A 19,984-nucleotide genomic window follows, 5' to 3' on the forward strand; every position below is an offset into this window, starting at 1 on the left:
ATAAATGGCCAACAAGATTTAGACCGAGACTGTGCATCATCTTTTAACCCTTTGCAATCCGTTGTTGGACCCCTCTTAACAACACAACACGGCCACAGTGGTGCATGGTCGGGCACTGTTATACAAGCATTTCCGTAGTCGATTCACACGCGCAGTTTTCTCACTGCATTATTTGCTACCTCCCAAAGAGTAAGTAAATTTCTTATACTTGAGCTTTGCTTTTTTTTTTAGTTTTGGGCCGGAACAAACAGAAGGTGGGTAAAGGTTTCAGACCACAAAGGGTTAAGCTTCTTCAACATATGAAGTGTATCTGTAAATATAGCCTAGTGTATGTACACCTAGGTGATGTGGACATGTGTGACTAGCACTCAGGTGCTAGTCACACACTCCGAGGTTTAAAGGAGCATATATACCCCATAAAGTGGACGGGAGGACGACCGCCGCCGTAGCTCAGTGGCAGAGCATCGGACGTGTTATTCGAAGGTCGCAGGTTCGGTCCCTGCCGACGGCAAGTTATCTTTTCGTCCACTTTCTTCACATTTATATTCTGAATACTACAGATAACACCCCCTATACTTTCCTTGGCATTATTGTCTGTTAGTTCTCATTAATATTGTGTCTAACAAAGAAAAATGAGCCCTTAAGAGGTTCCTAGCACTCAGGTGCATGCTACATAGAGTGACTGTATCACTACCCTTTGAAGGTACCTACCGTGCCCAGTACATTGAGATGCATGCCAGGAAACACTACCCAGGGAGACAGCATTTTGCAACTGCCAAACAGTGGAACAAAGGAGGCTATAGCAAGAAACTAAGCAAAGGTGGCTGGATACCAAGGTCCATATGTCAGTCTTCTTTTGTGGAGGTACTGTATGTCAGCAAACTAGGAGAGAGCTTAGAAGAGGTTAGTAGAGATCTCGGCTGAGGCCATCTGGTATGCAGGCACCTAGAGTCAAAGGGTCAAGCATTTGCATATTCGTCTAGCACATGTTTGCAGCCACTCTGCGTACGTGACAACATAGCAACACACAAGTTAGAACTGCACAACACATACATAGAAAACAGTGATAACAAAAAGTGATCACCTTTGTCAGCCTCAGCATAATATGCAAGTAAGGAGGTACGAGCCAGTTCAATAATATCTGTAGGCTTATGGGCACCGGCTGGTAATGGCAGTGACTCTGCTGCCTGCAGGGCCTCTGTGTAGCGCATCTCGGCCACCAACAGTGCTGCCAGGCCCGGTGGTAGACGCAATTCTGCCTCCACCGCATGGAAGAGCAACAGTGATGGAGCAAACAACTGCATCGGGAGGAGGACAAGTGATGGCATACTAAATAGGTTGGAACTGCACTGAATGGCATATGAGTCAACAGGCTAGGAACTACGTACAGTCGACTCTCAATAATTCAAACTTTCGGTTCATTCAAACAAACCTTAAATTTTTTATTGGCCCACTATGTTTTCAATGTATTTTAAAGCCGCTTAATTCAATCTGCCCCATTGCATAAATTCGATTACTTCAAACTTTTTGCAGAAAATGCCTGCTGCCTTTGTTGCTTTCAGCTGAACATTTCAATTTTTATGTTACTAACAGTCGCAAATAAAGCCGATTGCCTGCCTGCCTACAACATAACCGAACTAGCCAAACCATGCATACCAGCACTTGCATGCTGACTGGCGAAGAAAAACAAAAAGAAAACGAGACGGTCTGGCCTTGGTTTGTCGCATGGCAAACGCTTCTTAAAGTCACCTTCGCCGCAGTACACTGGTGTCATGCAGAAAAGTCCTAAAAGTGGGAAGGGGCTACCAGCTGTCGCGGGAAACAACACATTTTGTACTTTAATTACACACACGTGCGCGTGTTGTATAATGATGAGTACCAGTATGATCACTGGCATCTAAAAACTTTACTGGCAATCATTCAGAGCTGTCTATGATGTTGCTGTGGCGCTGAGAAACAAACATTACAACACTAGTTGGTATGTTGCCCTTGAGTCATATTTATGAGAACTGATAATTCAAACGAAATCCTGAGGTTCCCTCGAGTTTGAAATATTTAGAGTCTATTGCAGTAAAGAAGGAAAAACAGGTTTTGCACGTCAAAGTTAGTGGTTTGTTTCTGAACTAAAGTGTAGGCTCTATAAGTTGTCCGACATAAATCACTAGTATAACACTCTGTTCAACCAACTCTGCTGTCTGCTGCTTTTTATAACATGCTGTAAAAAGTTTCACCAAGCTAAGTTTCACCTCACTGCACTTCATGGTCATATTGCTGTGGACTCCCATGAAAAGCCACGAAAGTTTTTTTACTTCTGTTTCACCTCTCCATGAGTAAACCACTAAAGAACAACTTTCACTAAATCCAAAAAGGTCACCAATGTCTTGCAAATATGCTGATTAAATGCCTTGTTAGTTTTCCCACAGCTGCAAGCCTAGATTAATTTGTATAACAAGGTTCTTGTTCCATCTGTTCTATTTCAAAAATTTAATTCTGGGGTTTTACATGCCAAAAACAAGATTTCATTCAGGCATACCATGGTGGGAAGACTTCCAAGTTACGTTTTACTGCCTTGGGTCCTTCAATGTACACCTAAATCCAAGCATACGGGTGTTAATGCATTTTTCTCATATTTAAATGTAGCCACTGCAGCTGGGATTTGATTCTACAATCTCATGCTTAGCAGCACAGTACCATAGCCACTAAGCCACCACAATAAAACCAATTGTTATGTTAGTTATCTCAAACAGATATAAATTTGTACAATTGGCACAATCCAGCCATGAATGAACTTACATTTATCGTTTGAGCTCGCAAGTGTTGACTCAATTTTGTGGTCTTAAATTTGAAGTTTCCTTTTCTAATAGGGGAACCTACATCAATGGTATCACGAGCTTAGTAGCAAGTTCATAAAAAACTGACTATTTATTTTTGTCCTTTTCCTCTACATAGTAAATGCAGAACCAAAGGTACTAGTAATCACCTTGAGGGAGCGTAACTCCAGGGCTTTTGCCAGATGGACAAACATGCGATCTTGCCACTGCTGTGGGAGGCCCCGATGAAACTGCCGCAAGTTTCTAGTCAGTTGCCACTGTGGAGAAAAAACAATACAGTAAAACCTCGGTGATACGAATCCCGCAGGGTTACCAAAAATATTCGTATCATCCGAAATTCGCATCACCAGAAAACATGGAAAATTAGTATGCGACAAAAGAAAGTTGGCATACGTTTTGATTTAGTGTTTCTCAGGGCCGCAGCAACGTCATGAACGCCTCTGAATGATTGCCAGTAAAGGTTTTAGACGTCAAGGATCATAATTGTACTCGTAGATATACGGTGCATGCGTGCGTGTGTAATTAACGGACCAGATGTGTTGTGCCCCGTGACCGCTGGTAGCCCCTTCCTAATCTTACTACGCTCTTTTGCAAGGCACCAGAGTACTGCGGCGAAAGTGGCTTAAGAAGCCATTTGCACACAATAGATAGAGGCCAAGCTCCTTCACCAAGACCGTCCGCTTCGTCTCTTGGTGTTTTTCTCCACCTTTCATAGGACTTCATAACGGACCCGCAGCCCAAGTTTCAGTCTTGTTTCATAGAACGTCTGATTGCGGGGACATGGCTTGCATCGACGTGTCAGGCACGTGTTAACACAGTACAAAGACGCTGCTGCCTCGAGCACAGGAGCAAGCGTGAACGCGTCGAGAAAAAAAAAGCGGGACGTCAACGTCATCTGTAATCTAAACGCGAAGGCGCATAAAGGCCTCCAAGGTTCGCGCACACTATCTTGGAGGCAACAACGCACCATTGATGGTCGCGCAGAGCGCATGCCCATGCCCGCGAGCGACTGCCACGTCTTCTGCGACAGCGCAGGCAGCACCTCTTCGTGCCTGTGCGCTAACGTACGTTCGTATCAAACGTCACGGGGTGCAAATCGGTTCGCAACAACCGTACTCCAATACATTGCAGGCTAATGGGCCTTGGCCGGGGCCACAGAAAAGTTCGTATCACCCCGAAATTCGTACGAGCCGTAATCGTATCACCGAGGTTTTACTGTACATAAATATGTTGCGGGACACCACTTTCATGTCATTTGTACAATAAATCCAACACCCCCCCTTTTTTTTGTCATGCACATCCAGTCCATTGTATGCACTCAAAATGTGGTTCAAGATACAGTTGCTGCTTGCTAAATAATACAAATAAACAAGAATTTCAATGTAGCTAATATTTTATGAAGAAACAAACCTGACAAGTGCACTGAGAAGACTGAAAGCACACCTTCAGTTTTCCCTCTAGTTGTGGCGACAAAGAAAAAAAAATTCAGTTCTGAATATTACTGTAACTGTAGGGGTGTCTGGATAGTGAAATTTTATAATAGAACATCTAAAAAAAAAAGAATATGAATAGCCAAAGAAGTGCTTCGAAATTAATATAAACATTTTCAGAATTGTGAAGCAACATCAAATACAAATTTTCACAGCGTCTGTTTGATATAAGAAATGTAGATTGACACACACATGTATGTATTTGCCACCTTGTGTATATGATGTGTTATGTCCTGAATAAAGTGGCTTTTGGTTCTGTCAGCTGGAATGAGTTGGGCACCCATTACAGAGTGAGAATACTACGGCTACTTCCCACCTCTGGTGAGAAATTCAGGAGAAGAATCATTTTTAGCCATACCCTCTGCACTTTGCAAACCAGATGTGTTAAGTGCATCAATATTTATTTTCCCCAGATCCCACAATTTATGAAACGGGGTACACATGTGATACTGCAACTTAACCAAGCAATTGTTCTCAACTTATTGTGCTGTTTCATGTGCAAGATTCAACAAAGAAAACTCAGTTAAAATTCACAATCTCAAAAATTACTCCCATTGAGGAGCGAGACAGAGGTGTTATTCAGAAAAAATAAAACTACATTTCAACAGTTTTTTAAGAAAGATTTAAAAAATACCAATGACTACCACACAAAGAGCTTTTTTACAGAAAATACATTCAACAGAACTCACAGAGGAAAAAAATCAGAACATACATGTGAGCACAGTGATGTCAACCGAACAGGAGGTGAAACACCCTGGAAAAATTTGATAAGAGAGACGATCTCTTCTGGGTCATGTGAAGCCACAAGTGCTCTCCCCATCCTTCCTATATTTGTGGCGGGGTTTTCCGCTAAAAAGAAATAAATGAAGAGCTCAATCACACTATCCACATTGCAAACTTAAAAACAGTGAAGAAGAATTATACAGTCAAACCTCGATATATCGAACACGGACATATCGAATTATTGCCTATATCGAACGGTTCCTATATCACGTGGGAAATCGCATGCATTTTTAATTTTTTATTTCGAACGAAGTTTGACGTATAATGGATATATCGAACTCGGCCACCCCAAACCGCCCGCGCTCTGTTGACAGGCGGCGAGCTTTCCCGCCGCGCTCCGTTGACAGGCGGCGAGCTTTCCCGCAACTCTCGAAAATAGCGGTAGCGCGGTGGGCGTTTACGACTGCTGCACACATCGATGGCGCCGAGTGCGCCACTTGAACGTAGCGGCATACGCACGCCGCAGCCTTGCAGCAATGACGCACTGCACTTGTTGCACCAGCTCCTCCTTGATAGTATCGCCAGGCATCCGTCGCATCGGTCGTTGTTGTGCTCGTGTTACAGTGTACTAGAAGGGGCAGTGAAGCGGGCGGCAGCCTCCGCGTGACTCCGGCGGCGTCGCCAGCAGCGGCGGCGCTGCGATCGACCAATCTTGAAGAGGAGCACGCGAAACGTAGCAACCACTGCGACGCTCGCATGTGCTTGGCGCGCGCTGTGTCTGTGGTTCAGATGTTTGCGCGTAAGCACTTCACTTATTTAGTCTGTATTATCTGCTAAGGACCAGAAACTACAAGACAGATTGGTTTTCCCACAGATGCAAACGCATTTTGAGAAAGTACTCGCTGCTTGAATAGAGCCACGCTCTTGAAAACACGGACACTTTCCATCGCAGTTGAGTTTCATTCAAACATTTTCAACCGTTTCAGCAATCAGGATCGAGTTTGTTTAGCTTACAGAACTTGAAAGCGCAGACGAATCTCTGATAGAGAGCGAGTACATTCGGATCTTGGGTAATCGCAATAGGGAAGCCGTGTGAGAGGTAAATAAACGTAGCTAGTCGCCACAACTATGAAAGTAAGTTTAAACTAAAAGTCACTGGTGCGCTCGTTCTCTTGCACATGCCTGAAAAAAAAAAATGAAAAAAAAAATGATCGCGCAAATGAACAGACGTCACGCAGAATCAGCTGGACGTGTTGCTGAACGCTATAATAAAACTTCGTGCACGAATTTGAACAGTCATATACGCCCACAGCAACAATTATAGAAATCATGCCCGAAACACAAGGCAAGCAAGCTGAAAAAGAGGTCTAGCACAGCACTGATGCAAGAAAGCCAAGTGGGAACTTCCTTAAACTGGCAAAGCAGCCGATTTTATTATAGGGACCGCAGGCTTCGGCGAGCAGTTAAACGAGCTACAGCATTCACAAAATGGACACAAGGTCATGGTCCTCTGTAATCTGAATTATATGTCCACAATGCATCACAGACAGCAACGCATCCAGAATAGGAGAACACACACATGAGGCAGTAGGGCACAGAGCATTGATATATGACATTGGTTTTCACACTAATGCAATGAGAGCATTACCATAGTAATGGGTAGAAAAACAACTGAATTACTGTACAAAAGGGAAGCCGCTTGCTTTGATTCAGCAAATCCTCACAGCTGGCAAGGAAAAGCTCAGAAAATCTCAGAAATAACAGCAGGTGAGGAAGGCAAAAGTATAATGCATGCTGAGAGAGTTGCCATGCAGCTAGTTTAGCCTGCTTAGTTTGAGGTGCTTGGCAAAATTGTTTCCTCAGCAGATTGGACTTATTCCCGCCTTTCACAAAAAAGTACAGTAGCATATAGTAACGTAAGACCCATAACTGCGTACTGTTATAGGCTCTTAGCGTGAATTTCGCAGTCGACCTGCAATGGGGAAGCATGATGAACCATGTGCAACACATCCATAACACTCTCGCTATGAAGTTTGCGTCCATTGAATAACGTTCAATAGCAAATAACGTTCCCAATCGCTTCTTCGCTCTGGGTCTGTGGGCGCTTTAAACAACGAAAGCTTCGCCGTTTGTTTGCTTCGAGAGTACGCTGCGCTGCATCCAGGAGCGAAGAAATGATTCAAGTGTTGTTTTTTAGGAGCCATTCGCACATTATAGCATCACACATTGAGAGAAAAGCGGGAGAATCACTTCCAACAAGCGCGTTCCAGCTAAGGAGCGGCAGTACGAGGCACCCGCCTTCAAGATTGGCGACTGCAGCGCCGCCGCTTCGTTCGCCAGCGGCGGCGTCACCTGCCCCTATGGGTCGGTGCCTCCGCCCGCTTCACTGCCCTTTCTAGTACACTGTACTCGTGTGTTAGGCCTGCCGCGCGTTGTGGTGTGTGTAGCGATGGCTGCAGACGCGAAGAAACGGACGACCCTGACTTTTGCAGCAAAACTGGAAGCAATCCAGGCTGAAGGCGTGGGATTCGGACCTGGTGCGTCAGGGACGGAAGGTATGCCTTATCGTCGATAACTGCATGGCACACCACACCGATGCCCAGCTGAGCAACATCGAAGTGGTATTTCTGCCGCCCAACACCACTTCGAAGCTCCAACCGTTGGACCAGGGCATTATCCGCACATTTAAGTCTATCTACAAGCGTCGGCTGATCGACATTTTGCTTGTAAGACTCCGGATGGCCAAGATCTGAAGATCGATCTTTTGGGCGCCATCCAAATGCTCAAGGCGTCGTGGGAAAACGTCAAGCAGTCGACGATAGCCAACTGCTTTCGGCATGCGGGCTTCGGTGGACGCACTGACGAAGCATCATGTGGAAGAATCCGAGGAAGCTGAGTTGGCATGCGCAGATGAAGAAAGCGAGCTCGCCGAAACGTGGAGCAAGCTGGAGAGCTTTGTTGGTGCGGAGCCGCAAAGCATGTGCATCGAAGACTTCGTTGGAGGTGACGACAGCACTGGTACAACGGCGGAGCTAACGGATGTAGAGATCGTCGCCGAAGCTACCGCTGAGCAGCCGAATGAAGACGCTGCCGAGGTGGATTCCGCAAGCGCTGATGGTGCCCCGCTCCCGACATCAGCTGAGGTCGTAGCCGCTTTGGCCCTTACGCGCCGCCACTGCAGCGCGATTGAAGGCACCGGCCTTTCACTTGTGGATCGCCTGGACTATGTTGAGGACGCAGTCGTCAAACACGCCATTGCCAACAAAAAGCAGGCTACTCTTTTTCAGTATTTTAAGCCAACACAATAAATACTTTGTTTGAATCTTCAAGTGAGTATTTACTGCACCACGATTGGTTCGTTGGTTGTTTTCCACAAGTTCTTGACGCATTTTTTACGTGATTTTTTATATCGAATTCTGGATATATCGAACTATTTCGCGATCGCCGTGCCGTTCGATATATCGAGGTTCGACTGTATTAGAAACTGAGACAGTGCTTTATACTGTTTACACATCTGTTACTTATCATTGCACATACAGGGTAGTTCAATTTGCAAAGGTTATCCCACAAAAGTAATACTCGAAAAATTTGCATTGAAGCTGATGAAATATAATTTATCACTGTTAAACTTTTTAAACACTCAAGATAAGTAATATGACCAACAGCGATGCAAAAAGTGAAACATGCCATGCCCTCTAAAGAGGTAGCTTTTTTTTTATAGGTTTTTTGGTTGCCATTGCTGTAAAACAACGTGCAAGCAATGCTTGAGCAGATAAGGCCTGCAACTGCAAAAACACACCACTAGCATGCACTAAAACATATTTTTAAAGGGACCCCAGATGTCTTGGTAGTTGTACGTAAAGGGGAAAATTTGGCAGGGGCGGTTCTTACGAACATTAAAGGCCAACTTTAAGGGCCCATTTCATCAGGCCCCATTTCAAATTTTGGTTACACACTGGAAGTTGTTAAGCGCTGTCCAGGTAGCATTCACCAAAATTTTTCATATCACCTCATCATTGGACAAGTTAGAAGAAATTAAACTGTCATTGTCACCCTGCTGTAATTAATTGGGCATCACTATTAGCATAAACAATCACTTCCATTGCCTTGGCTAGCATCCACAAGCGGTGTTGCTTCCCTGCCTTTTTCCTAGTACTGGAGTCAAGGGACAGTGTCACATTGCCGTGACAAGCTCAGGCTACTTTTTTTTTCTTCTCTCATCGTTTTGTTTCACCACACTTTTCAAGTGGCAGCATTGTACATTCTGCATTACATGATACCTAAGTATTGTCACATGCCGTGGAATGGGACGTTCTAACAAGCAGAGTACTTTGTGCTAGGGCATTTGTGCAGCATGTGACCTTGACTTTCTCGAAGCGTAAATCCCTTGAGAGGAAAGACTTGCAGCCTTCTGCTTGAAATTTCAACTGTCTTCACGCAATGCAGTAATTTCATGCATCGCAGACATGATTGCCACCATGCAATCAAAGCACTACTGCTTGTTAATTTGCAACACCATTACCTGGTAAAGGGCCCTTTAGATGACATGTGTAAACGCTGAAGCTTATATGTATATTCTAATGTTTTCACATCCATGCCTACCAAAGCAACATCCCTCTGTGAATTTTCTTCTCTCCCTACCAATTCTAGACAGAATGGGTGAGTGACGTCGCTTAGGCTAGCAATCTGAAATACTGCTGCACAAACCTCTTTTAATGACATATTTAGGCATATTAACTTACTCTGATTAAAAATAAATTAAAATGCAAATGCAATAAAAATAAATGACTGTCCAAAGCAACGGTGCACTTACAACTCAGAATGTGAGAGATTGTGACAGCTGCTGCTTCTGCATGCGTGCATTTGTGCATGCGCGAATGCATGCATGGGTACGGTGTGGCGTAAAGAGTTCACCCTGAAAAGTTAGGATCTCTGGAAAACTAACTTTATAATCTTCCTCATCCAACATGAAGTTCAGTGCACACTGAGTGTATGCGATCAAAGCTATGATGATGTTATTAAAGGCTGCATGCTAGGATCAGATATCATGATTGCAGAAATCATGGAAACCTTTTCTTGTTCAAGCTAAATATTTGTGCAGCTAGCACCGAGTCTCGCAAGGCTGGGGCAGAGCAGAGCTGGTCGGCACTCGGCTGGTCCTGGCTTGACTAGGCACACACGCATTCACATGCTGATGCACGAAGTGTTCATGTGATCACATTGTAAATTGGCTAGGTATCGATCAGGCTCAATTGGGTATCGCCTGGCAGTCACAGCACCAAGTAGCTTAATTAGCTTAACTGGGCCAATTAGCTTAATTGATATAATTTACATATCCGAGGCTTGGTTTCAATGAGCTTACATCCGAAGTCAACCAGGCTTAATTATAGCTAAATTAGCTTAGTTAGGTTAATTAAGCTCAGTATTAAATATCTTAATTAGGATTAGCTCGGCACCTCTTGCTGAGCCCGGCATGACTAGGCACACCAGAATCTCAACTCGACTCAATTATGACTAATTAGGATTCGACTTAATTAGCATAATTATGCTTAGCTCATTAGGTGTCACCATGCTCAACAAGGCTTAATTAGCCTTGGCTATGATTAATTTGGCTTAGCTAGGCCCAGCTATGCTAAGCGCATGCCGGCATGACTACAATTGCTTGTCTACTTTGTGAGTTGGAAAACGGCGGGCATAACAGCTCTGCTGTAAAATCTGGCTAATGAAATATATTCACACACTGCTTTATGCCACTATATCCTTGTAGAGTGCAGTATTGTTATGGCAGTCTCATGGAACTCTTGCAATATATGGCTGAGCAAGACTAGCGCGTGCATTTGGGCACGCACAGAAGCCAGCTCTGTGTATCAATCCGTGTCTAATAACAAGTGGGAGCCATGGTGCAGCCCTGGGGAAAAAAAATTTTCTTCTCTAGTGAATCTAAGTCATGAGATTGTGCAGACCTTTAGTCTTAGTGGACTGCACCAGCTTTCACAGACATTCCCCCACTTTGTAAGCCTGTCATTGCTCTTGTGATCACGAACATAATTATCATATTACATTTATTACAGAAAACATAACACGAGTGTAAAATAGTGAACGCAAATAAAAGCACAGAAAAAATTTGTTGCATGCCTAGATGTTTTACCCGAACAGTTTTACAGTGAGAGAAAAGAAAAAGTTAACTGGAAGGAGTGGCTAATGCACTTACTTCTTGCCTTTCCACATAAATCAAGCAGCAATAAGCAAAACAAATACAATGCTTCAAATAAAAAAAAAATTTCCAGGTATTTTGACCAAGATAACAATGATGTCTGTTCCTGGTAAAATATCTGGAACCTATATATACACATGCACCTATGTGGAAGCAGATTAATCCTTTAAGGACAAAAGGCAAGCTGAGCTCACCAAGCACATATTTGCAAAAAAGACAAATGATGAGACCAACTTTTCCAGTGCTTTTTTGTCTTTCATGCAGGCCTGAAGATGATTTGAGCTCCTCTGATGCTCTGTGCTTCAAGATAGTGTGTGTGAAAATTGTGCTTGTTTGTATATAATATAACATCAAGTATCACAAGGAGTTGCTGAAGAGTATACCTGAAAGCAGACTTTGTTTAGTTGCTAACTTGCTGGTCATCTCAAACAGACATCATTTGCGATATGTTTGAGCTTTAGATAATCTTGAAAAGAAAAGAAAATGTGGGGAATCTGTGAGTTCAGCCCCTTTGACCGCAAGTGATTTTAAACTAGCTTCGTTACTGGGAAAAAAAAAAAGAAATTGTTTAATATAGTATGCTTCACCTCTCACATGCATAGAGTGTCTTACACTTACCTAGAGGGAAAACTGACGCTGCAAGATATTGTACACATGGGAATACTGGGATATGCTAGATTCAGACTTGGCTTGGATTGGCATCATTCACGAAGAGCCCAGACACCTCGAAGACGCATCTGGCTTCAACGCATTCCTTGCTTCAAAATGGTTGATTTCGTACTGAAGGAGCACGTAGTAACCTATTTCTTTTTTTACCATTGCAGAGAAACGAGTTTTATTTAACTTTGGAAACTTATGTGTTGATGTACAATTTTACGAAGGATAAAAAGTAACGAATGGCCGCTAAACTTGGAAGGCAGACGACAAGGCCAGCGTTCACTCTGTGACTGCTTGTCACGTGTTTCTTCCTTTCGCTGTTTGGTTATGCTGTATAGGTGGGTGCATAGGCATGCGTACAGGGGGGGCACGGGGGGCGGCCGCCCCCCCCTAATCACCTAAAGGGGGGATTGACCCTTCCCGTCACTTAGTAGGGTGGGGGGGCGCTGCGATGAACCTTCGCCCCCCCTGATGGGGAACCTTGCGCACGCCTATGGGTGGGTGTACTTTTATTCTAGAATATAATATGCGTGAATAAGATCCATTTACAAATTTTTTTTTTAAGAGAAGCTTTATTTGTGCAGTCAGATCCGCTTTTTAGCCGAAGCCTCACTCAACACCAGTCAACATAAGCCTCGCAAACACATAAACCGTCATTCCCATCACGGCAACAGCGCCCCCTAAGAAGTTCGCATAGACGGTGGCGCCAGATTTCCCTCTAGGTATTATTATGAGAAACTCTATGCTGAAATGATTCATGCTAAAATGTAAAGATAACGCGTTGATTGCAAGAGCTGATCCTTTTCAAGTGCGAGTGATTTTGAACTGGCATTGGACAACAGTGGCAACAAAGCCCCTCTTCTGTTCAGTGTAAAAAAAATTTTTTATGTTAAAGTTTACCCGTCTGACAACGAAATTTTACATATTATTGCCTTATATGATCATCAGAATCATTTGCATGCAAAGAAAAAATTCTGGCTTTTTTTTTTTTTATATATACAACCATTCTACCATTCTGAATTGCACATTGAACAATTTTCATTTTGAGACACACTGGCAAAGGAAATGTTAGCCCACAATTTAACATCTGGAGAGGGGGGGGGAATACACACACATGCATGCTTCTTTAATATGCCTGCTCTGCCACTATGGTACAGCCAATAAGTTTGCATTGTGAATGCATTACTGAAAAAACACAACCTCGTAATGCAGTCTGCCACGACTTTCAAACATCGCTGGGAGAAATGCACACTACTGTCAAAATTCACAAGAAATGGACACTAATGGTTCTAATGGTTCTAATGTACACCAGCCTATAAGAGCACTTCCCTTGTACATCTGGCAGTGGTAACATATTTGAAACACCAGCATTTCCTCTTTTTCCTTTAGTTTTGCACGGCAAAATATTGTGTTGTGGCTATCTAAGTTCTGATCTCTCCTCTTTAAGACAGTATAAAGACAGTGCCACTGAGTTAATGGAAATATATGTGATCCATGGTACAGTGGCAGCTCCCAAAGCTCAGTTTTTAAAAGAAACGATTGAAACTGGGAAAGGTTGAAAAAAAAAAAGACAAAACAAGAAGGTAAAACCAGGACAAGCACTCATTTCGAACTAAAGTTTATTCTCAAAACCAAGCCATTTTTATTTTTCAACACAAGGAAGGCAAGAAAATAAAAAGAAAGAACAACAACAAAAGAAACACCATGGCGTCTTTAAATCCTCAGAACTACAAAACACATTTACTATATCTCTGCATTGATTAAAAACTAAAAACAAAACAAAATCTGGGGCATGAGCATTGCAAAAAAAAAAGCGAACCAGCTAATGCCTCGTGTGCGTAGCAAATATACTATCATAGTTCACAGCCAAATGACCTATCGAGATAATTCAATTCACTGGTTAGCAGGTTTATCAAAGGTTACCGGCACAGGTGGAAAACACATTCGTGAATGGAAAAAGCCTCATGAAATTCCTTGTTATGGTGCTGGAGAAGAATCTGTTATGGTGCTGGAGGAAAACTGAGCTGCTCTGCAGGTCAGGTGTGCAACCACACTGACAGCAAGATGCGAATAACGTACCCCTCTCAGAGGAGCTGTGGTGCTCTCTAAGCCTGATATTCAAGCACTGACCAGTGTGCCCAATGTATCATGTCCACATGAAAAAGGGATGCAGTAGACACTTTAAAGACACGAAACAAATGAAACGATGGGCATACTATATGCTTGCTGCAATAGGAAGCATGCTTCAGCAACCATTTTTTACATGGATGCATATGCAGAATTGGTCATATGGAGATTCTTGGTGTTGAAAACCACGTCCACATTGTAACAGGAGGCTATTTTTTTTAGCTGATTAGGAAAATCAACTGAGGCATAGCTGTATACATTCCTTCTCTTGTCTACCCTATCCCTTGCCTAACCATCTGCTTTTGCTTTGATGTCCTGTAGGCACTTCAAACTTGTTGCAACACTTCACACAGCTTTTTTTTCACCCGATAAATGTTACACACAGTTTTTGCCAACAGTAAATTTAATATTACCCCACATGACAATGAAACACCTAGAGTTCCCTCCCCACCCGCACACACACAGAAAAAGACGAACAATACTATAAACTTTCACTTTTCTTGTTTCGCACTGTTTCTTGTATTCTATAGACACGTAAAAAGTGGCCCAAATAAGCACTCTAGTGAATTTCAATGGTCCTTGGCTTCAAACAGCAACAGAAAATGTCCATGCAACAGGGCTAATAAGGGTAACAAGTGTTCACCATTAGTGCCCATTAGCAGGGGCGTAGCCAGAAATTTTTTTCATTAGATATTTAGGGTAAATTTCGGGACACGAAAACACAATGTACAGTTCCCTGCCTGATACTTCAAGAAAAGAAAAATTTCTTCTTCCTTTTGCTTCAGTAACCCTTTCTATCTTAAAGAAGTGCTTTAAGATATAATGTTTCCATGCACCAGCTCAGAATTGTTTGGCATCCCAATAATGAGAATGCTAGTGTGCTTACAAAGTAATGGAGCACACACAAAAAAAAGGAAATCAAAGCACAATGCCGGTACACTCACCAGAAAAGAAGATCCTCTCTAGAGGAATCTTTGGTGGTATTTCACCTGGTGGGGTCACCTGATCCAATGGGAAGTACTTTTGCATCACACCAGAGCAGGAAAGTGTTTTGGCTACATCCGCTGAGGCATTGCACAGATATCTGGTAAACAGTGTTAAATTAAATGAAACATTACTTACAAATTGCACATCACAACACAGGCCAGATCAGCCTTTCCGTCTATGAAAATTCATTCAATTCCATTTCAACTTCAATTTTATTTACCAAAAAAACAATATGGAGGACACCTGGGCAAAAAGCTGTCGCAGCAGCTTGACGAAGGCCCAGGGTCCCTCCCTTACATGGCAGCAGCACACATGCCACGTGTCACAAAGTGATTTTACATAGCATTCACAGTGAAAGGTTGTATACATAACAATCAGCATATATCACACATATACGTAAAATGTAACATTGACACTTCGTACATGAATGCAGGGTAATGAGTTGTTATAAGTTATAAAGATAAAAAGTAGTCGCGCAGACATATTTTATTTAACGTGGCTGTGTGTTTGTACGGTTGAGTATGGTTGGAATATTGTGGGTTAAAGATTGCAGGCTGTAGTTGTTTCGGGACCAAGGTACCTTCCATACCTCAGGGTTTCGTGTGTGCTTCGTCTTGTTGTGGGGTTCTACCTTAACGAGTGATGTAAAGTAATTTTGAACATTTTTGGAACACTTGCTGCAGTTAAACTTCTCATGAGTAGTTTTTCTCGTCGTTGTGATTGTGGCCTCAAAATGACAGATATGTGCAGAGCTTGTCTCCCTTACAGTGTGGAGTTGCTACGGTTTACTCCCTGCACACACCTGCGACCTGGAAAGACGAGTACTCGTGCCATTCATACTTCTGCCATCGAAAGAAAACATCACTGGGCCAGCATTCATGTGAGATAGCCCCTTCACGTCCCTCTGGTAGCCCTTGCACTTTAGTTCACCTTGGTCACATTCTGTGTCATCCCTCTCCTTACTTTGTGTAGCCTAACAAGTCTACTACAGAGTCCACCATTTTGGAAAATGCCCCTTTCCATTCCATTCCTTCTCTCACAAGTGTGTGCAAAGGCGTAGGTGCAAACAGCTGCAGTAAAAATTGCCTAAGCACACTAAACTATGTGCAAAAACAGTGACATAATTTCATCCAACATTATACGTGAGTGCATACTGAATTTTGATTAGCACAGTGCCCGTTTAGCTTTGAGAAAGACAGGCCACGTAAAGACCCTTTTCATATAGGGTAGTGACAGCTGCTATCCGACGTTAACTGCAGATTATCGTGGTTGTGGGCTCCAAAGTTGCACCTGACAGTAAAAGCCACTACACTCTCTCTTGGAGCAAATGTTTTAGAGCACGGATGTAGCAGCTTTAGTGAAATGCAGCAGATTACAGCAATTGTAGCAACATTCCCACCACTGCAGTATTTACTGTCTTCATTGCAATCATGACAAGCACTGCCACTGTCCATGGAAACATCCCAGTTAGGTACTTGTTTTGTATAGATTTAGGTTGAAGAAGAAATGCAGGGACAACTACAATATGTCATCCTCTGTATGGTCAATATTGTGTTTTATCTCTTGCATTTAATGGACGACTCCTAACAAATTGCATAGAGGATAGCGGCCAAACCCTGGACTAATTATTTCACTAGTCTGTCCTGTGACGCATGCTACTAACAAGGATTCAGGAAACACATGATGCGACTTGTTACCACTATCTTTACAAGTAAAATAACTTATTGTCTCAATATCCATATCAGACTGAAAGTGCGTGTCGTCGTTGTCATGCCACAGCCGCTGGATGAAAAAGCGCACGGTACAGCCTGCCGCGTCGGGCGGCTTTCTATGGGAGAGCGCGTGTCGGCCCTAGTTGCAGTTGCGGCCGCTGCGGCGCGACGGGGCGGGGAAAGGAAAACGGGTGCCGGCGGCTCCGTTGGGGCAGCAGCCGCAGCAAATTAGTTGGTGGTGGTCACAACAGCAATCTCACTCAGCTGTTCTAAGCGGTTTTTTTCTATCTCATCTATCGCATTCATGACATATCATGCATTCAGTTGAGTCCGTTCGCGTAATCTGGTTAAATAGCCACTTAAATTTCCGTGTACGTGCCGAGCTCCTGGCATTTTTTTTTTTCAGGACCAACTTTTTGCTTTGTGTCTGAAAGAACATTCCACAATGCGCGTAGCAACATTATATGGCGCTGAATGTGTGAAAAAGTGGTTGTTATATTTATGTGCGTGTAATGAATGCATCGTTTGTTATTTTAGCATATTGATTTCCATGACATTTCTTCAGCACGTTTCTGAAAATACTTGACAAGTATTTATTTGAAACATCGGACAATACACGTTCATGTTCTTTATACACAGGAAGTGCATGTAAAAACATACGTTGAATCTTTTTCGTGATGTCTGATACATGATACTGTGCCGAGAAGTAATTCAGCTTCGGATGCTTGATACTAGCGAATTCTACAAATATAGTGACGCATTCCTCGTAACTTTGTTGAAAAGGCTGTGGAAATATATATTCATTAGAAGTGGCTTGCAAATTTCTTGACAGTTCTTAGCAGGGCAATGTCATCAAATTGACGTATATATAAGGCTGATCACTGGAGGCCCATGACGGAGACTGCCAGAAGACAATCACGTTGGCGTGCAACGAAGATTCGCCAGTGCCTGTAGAGCGGTTAACATCAAAGGACCAAAACGAAAGGTTTTATGGCCTGCACAGATTGGAAGTAGACAGGGAAGCCAAAATTTGGGCTCACAAGCTGGAGGCATAACAAAACAATAATTAAAAATAAGAAGAAAACAGAGACGAGTATAAGGAAGCGTTTACCCCCCCCCCCTCCCCCACTTTTTTTTTGTTTACCGTATAGCTGTCAAAAGCGACCCACCTTAACTTTGTCCCTGTGAGTCGCTCGCAATGTGTGTGTTGGCTGCCGCGTATATTTGTTCGAAATGAAATCTTGTCGTCGCCCACCAGCCGCTTTTCTGCACTTTTTGTCTCCGCATGTTTTGCTGAGGTAAGTTTGAGTCCGTGCCCCGTACCGCTAATGACCACAGACAACCCAACTCTCTGAATAAAAGGAATACACGTGCTTTTCATGGCAACCAACATCAGTACCACATGGCATTGCGGGGCAACGCACGCCACCGCAACGCGACAGCGTTCGGAAACAACCGGAACCGATGGCAAAGGTGCCGCGGGCTGAAAGGTGGGAACTAGAAAAAAACGAGAGATAAGCGAAGACGGGAAGGTGGTGTTTGCAACAAGCCGCCGTTTGCAGCTAGCAGGGATGAACCCTGAATTCATAATAAGTAAACTAACTTCTCACATTTTGTCCAGATTTTATGTTTATGTTTACTGTTGAATTCGTTACGCGATCATGAAAACGGCGTAACGGGAAGAGACAAATACTGAAAACCGCAGGAATGCAAGCAGTTGTGTTCGTGTGTTTTTCAGACTTTTCATCACTCTTTCCGTCTGACCGTTTTCATATTAATTAATCTGTAACAGCTCGCCCAATTGTCAGTATTGAAGATGTAGTCACTGAAATTTCAAAGTGATTCGAATCTCCTTCTATGAGATGGTCACACAATAATTATGATAAGCATTATTTCATGGCAGCTGCATGCGATGCCGTATCGTATGTGTACTATAAACATGTTTGGAAGAAGGAAGAAGTTTATCTTATTTTGTGTCAAATAAACAGTGGCCGCTGCAGTTTCTGAGATCACTTTTTCGAAATGAAAATCTGAAGCAGCATACTCAGAGCCAAAATAAATAATTTCGATGCATTAGGAAAGGTGCAGCGCCTCCAGGTTGGTTAGTTGTGGTCTTCTAGGACACCAAAAAAATATGCCCACGCGATTACTTCCGCAAAAAGTGATCGGTGCGCGAAGTTGCATCTTGGGCAAGGCAAGAACAAAAATTCCCAAGCGCTGCAAGAATGTGCAAGAAATATCGGTAATTAACTGATGTGTACACGCTAGATGGATTTTAGGAGAAGATTTCGGGCGTCGCATGAAGACGCACGCGCTCAAGCATAACTGCCGCAAGCGCGCCACGCATGTGATCCCGCGGGCGTCCGCGAAACCCGTCCCCCCCTGGTGGCGCCGCGGCGGTGGTCCGGGAAACTAGGCCCGTCACGCCGGTTTCGGAGCACGCGGCAGGCCGTACCCGTGTGCTTTTTATCCAGCGGCCGTGGTCATGCTATGCGTAAGCTCATTGTGTTGCCATCCATGGTCACTATCTTAGAAATGACACTGGCCAGGCTGGCTCTTAACAGGTTATTGTGTACACGGTTTTGGTTTTGCACTGGAACAGGTTGTTGGGTACACAGTTTTGGTTTTGCGTTGGATTGGACTACTCCTGCAATTTTTGAACAAATATGTTCTCTGTGGGGGAAAAAAAAAGCACACATTGGAGCTACTTAAGCACGCTAATAATTAATTGTGAGCTATTGTTTTCAAGGTACACTTTCTTCGGAAGATCGAAAATATGCAACTTCAAATGTAGATAGCATGTGTTTAACACATTCATGGTACCTTAAGTGCAACCAAAATGAACGCTACTGCTACTAGAGCCACTAATGTGTTCACTACTAGGCCCAGGCAGATGTGAGGTGACCAGCAAAAGGCAATCAAAGAATCAAGATCATGAAAAAATAACGTTCTACAAAAATGTATGGGCACTGTTTATGATCTTGGGTCGAGACTGTATCCATAGATAAATCAAGTTAACCGGGGCTGAATTGATGGAAGTTGACTGATTGTGACACTTCACTTGGTTTCTGCTGCTTTTTTTTCAGCCATTTGCGTTATAATTTTACATGAACACGTCATATTACTATGGATACGTATGCCATTACAAAGAAGCTTAGTAAAGTGGTATGCTTGAAGTCTTTCCAGTGACACTAAGTTGGAACCTAATCCTGAATAACACCACTCACACATTCTATGTAGAAT

The 19,984-nt window shown here is 43.2% G+C and overlaps 1 protein-coding gene across 1 annotated transcript in view; it reads right to left on the reverse strand.

The window, feature by feature from the left end:
• LOC119383886 (integrator complex subunit 8) overlaps positions 1-19,984 on the reverse strand; it is a gene marked incomplete at its 3' end in the record, with an annotated part of 125,192 nt that overhangs the window by 57,013 nt on the left and 48,195 nt on the right. Inside the window, 4 exon segments of the mRNA XM_037652159.2 lie at positions 1,085-1,298; positions 2,981-3,088; positions 5,034-5,170; positions 14,987-15,126. Coding sequence (XP_037508087.1) covers positions 1,085-1,298; positions 2,981-3,088; positions 5,034-5,170; positions 14,987-15,126 — 599 coding nt within the window.

The sequence above is a fragment of the Rhipicephalus sanguineus genome, chromosome 2 (genome assembly GCF_013339695.2).
Source record: "Rhipicephalus sanguineus isolate Rsan-2018 chromosome 2, BIME_Rsan_1.4, whole genome shotgun sequence".
Classification (NCBI taxonomy): domain Eukaryota; kingdom Metazoa; phylum Arthropoda; class Arachnida; order Ixodida; family Ixodidae; genus Rhipicephalus; species Rhipicephalus sanguineus.